Source organism: Rhagoletis zephyria, unplaced genomic scaffold (genome assembly GCF_001687245.7).
Source record: "Rhagoletis zephyria isolate East Lansing unplaced genomic scaffold, Rhagoletis_zephyria_1.1 Rzeph_scaffold_57975, whole genome shotgun sequence".
Lineage (NCBI taxonomy): Eukaryota > Metazoa > Arthropoda > Insecta > Diptera > Tephritidae > Rhagoletis > Rhagoletis zephyria.
This window is the reverse complement of record NW_016215027.1, coordinates 1-1,708: the sequence shown is the minus strand read 5'-3', so window position 1 is coordinate 1,708 and position 1,708 is coordinate 1. Positions and strand designations below refer to the sequence as shown.

At 33.4% G+C, this 1,708-nt stretch overlaps 1 protein-coding gene across 1 annotated transcript; it reads right to left on the bottom strand.

Annotated features, from left to right (window-relative positions):
• Positions 1 to 1,111: 1,111 nt before the first annotated feature.
• LOC108356366 (transmembrane protein 43 homolog) lies at positions 1,112 to 1,698 on the bottom strand. Its single transcript, XM_017607483.1, has 2 exons — positions 1,544 to 1,698; positions 1,112 to 1,479 (listed from the first exon to the last, which is right to left on the bottom strand). Exons 1-2 carry the CDS (start codon positions 1,602 to 1,604, stop codon positions 1,268 to 1,270), a joined length of 273 nt encoding a protein of 90 aa, XP_017462972.1. The 5' UTR covers positions 1,605 to 1,698; the 3' UTR covers positions 1,112 to 1,267.
• Positions 1,699 to 1,708: the final 10 nt, after the last annotated feature.

Sequence of the window (1,708 nt, the reverse complement as noted above, 5' to 3'; positions counted from 1 at the left end):
CTGGACCGACTGAAAATACCAACACTGCAAATTCGGTTAATGAGGGCAGATACGAAAATTATCAGAACTAAATTTCATTGTAGCTTTAAGATAAAGTTAATATTTTAAGCCAGAGATGCATTGCTTCTTTAACCAAGTAAATATTTGATTTTTTCGTTATCAAATTGTTTGGTCATGCTTAAAATTTAAAAATTAAAGAACTTAAAATTGGCTGAGTACTATTACGGTGACCATATTTATGCGAGCCGAATATGGGACAAAAAATAATTTTGCTAATTTCTTCCATAAAAGCTAACAGATCTTAATTAATTCTTAAATGATCTTAGATGTATGTATTAGCCCTGAACCAGCATCCTTATAGTAACATTACAAATTTGTCGGAAATCTTTCTGGAGATTTTTACTCCACAAAATTTTTTACAAAAGTTTCTTTAAAGTTTAGTACGATAAAGTGCAAGTTTAAGTAGCGAGGACTTACCGTTAATTTTTGGGAATTTTTTTTTATCGACGGTGCTACGCATTTTTTTCATACAAAGTTATTATGTTCGACATTTTGTTGATAGGGAAGCAAATGATCAGCATGTTGCACTTGTACTTTATACCTTATACTCAATTTTAATGAGCTACAAAACTGCAACCAGATTTTTTTTCTAAAGCTTCTGATTAAAAAGTTTGAAATTTTGGTGAAAATTTGCAGAATTAATTCTCATAGTTTTTGCCAAGTCGGGAATCTGGATTTATATGGTTTTTGTTAGGAAAAGAGCTTTACTTGAAAAAAAAAATTAAATAAACAAAAGAAAAATAGCCGAACCTTGCTAAAAATGTAGAATCCTAATTTATATTTTGATCGCTGTATGTGTTCCTCGATTTGAAGCACATGCATTCAGATTAGAAAATAATAACTGTTTATGGATCATACGATCGTATTCCAACATCATTTAAAACTGGTTTATAGACATGTAATTTTAATGAGATTTGAAGGCGTCGAAATACCGAACCCCGATTACGGGACAAATACAGGGCATTCAAAGAAATAGAGAACATTTGGCGTCCCGTATAAATTGCCAGAACTAATTGGTCAAAAAAGAGGACTGTACCGTATAATACAGGACGAATGGTCACCGTAAGTATTATACATATATGTATGTTTGTATGCACATAGTCTGTATAAATAACACAAATTATTGCTTTTAACTAATATTCATCTATTCTAATGACTAGTATGAAAATGTGACAGTTGCTCAACTTTAATAACTAAATCAAAACTTTTAGTTCATGGGTTGGTAATTTGCTACACTACGAGCACACCACACAAAAGGTGAGGCGGCAGCAAATAATAAACTAGCTCCAATCATTGGCCGATGCAATATCCAAGCGATGGAAGCAATGATCAAGGCGATTGAAAGTGACAGAAATAGGTTGGCGCCAACGGGAAAGAGTGGATCCGGCGCCAATGCGGCGAGAAAATTAATATGACTTACTGCAAGATAAAGAAATATAATTATCAATTAAATTCCTACTTATCTTTTTTTCAGTATACTCACGAATAATATGTAAAAGTGTAGATGTGCAAGTTACACCGAAGAAAACAAGTATCCAACCCATAAAGCGATAGCCCCATGTTGTTAGTCGTTGGGCATGATGCTCCAACTTAAATACCTCACCTAGACCGAGTTCACCGCTGTATACGAGCAGAACATCAACTCCTC

What these genes read in the sequence shown, in the direction of transcription:
- LOC108356366 (XM_017607483.1), bottom strand. Translation starts at nt 1,604, where the DNA reads ATGGGTTGGATACTTGTTTTCTTCGGTGTAACTTGCACATCTACACTT. An exon ending in TACACTTTTACATATTATTC is followed by an intron (nt 1,480 to 1,543) that starts GTGAGTATACTG and finishes TTTATCTTGCAG; the next exon opens with TAAGTCATATTAATTTTCTC.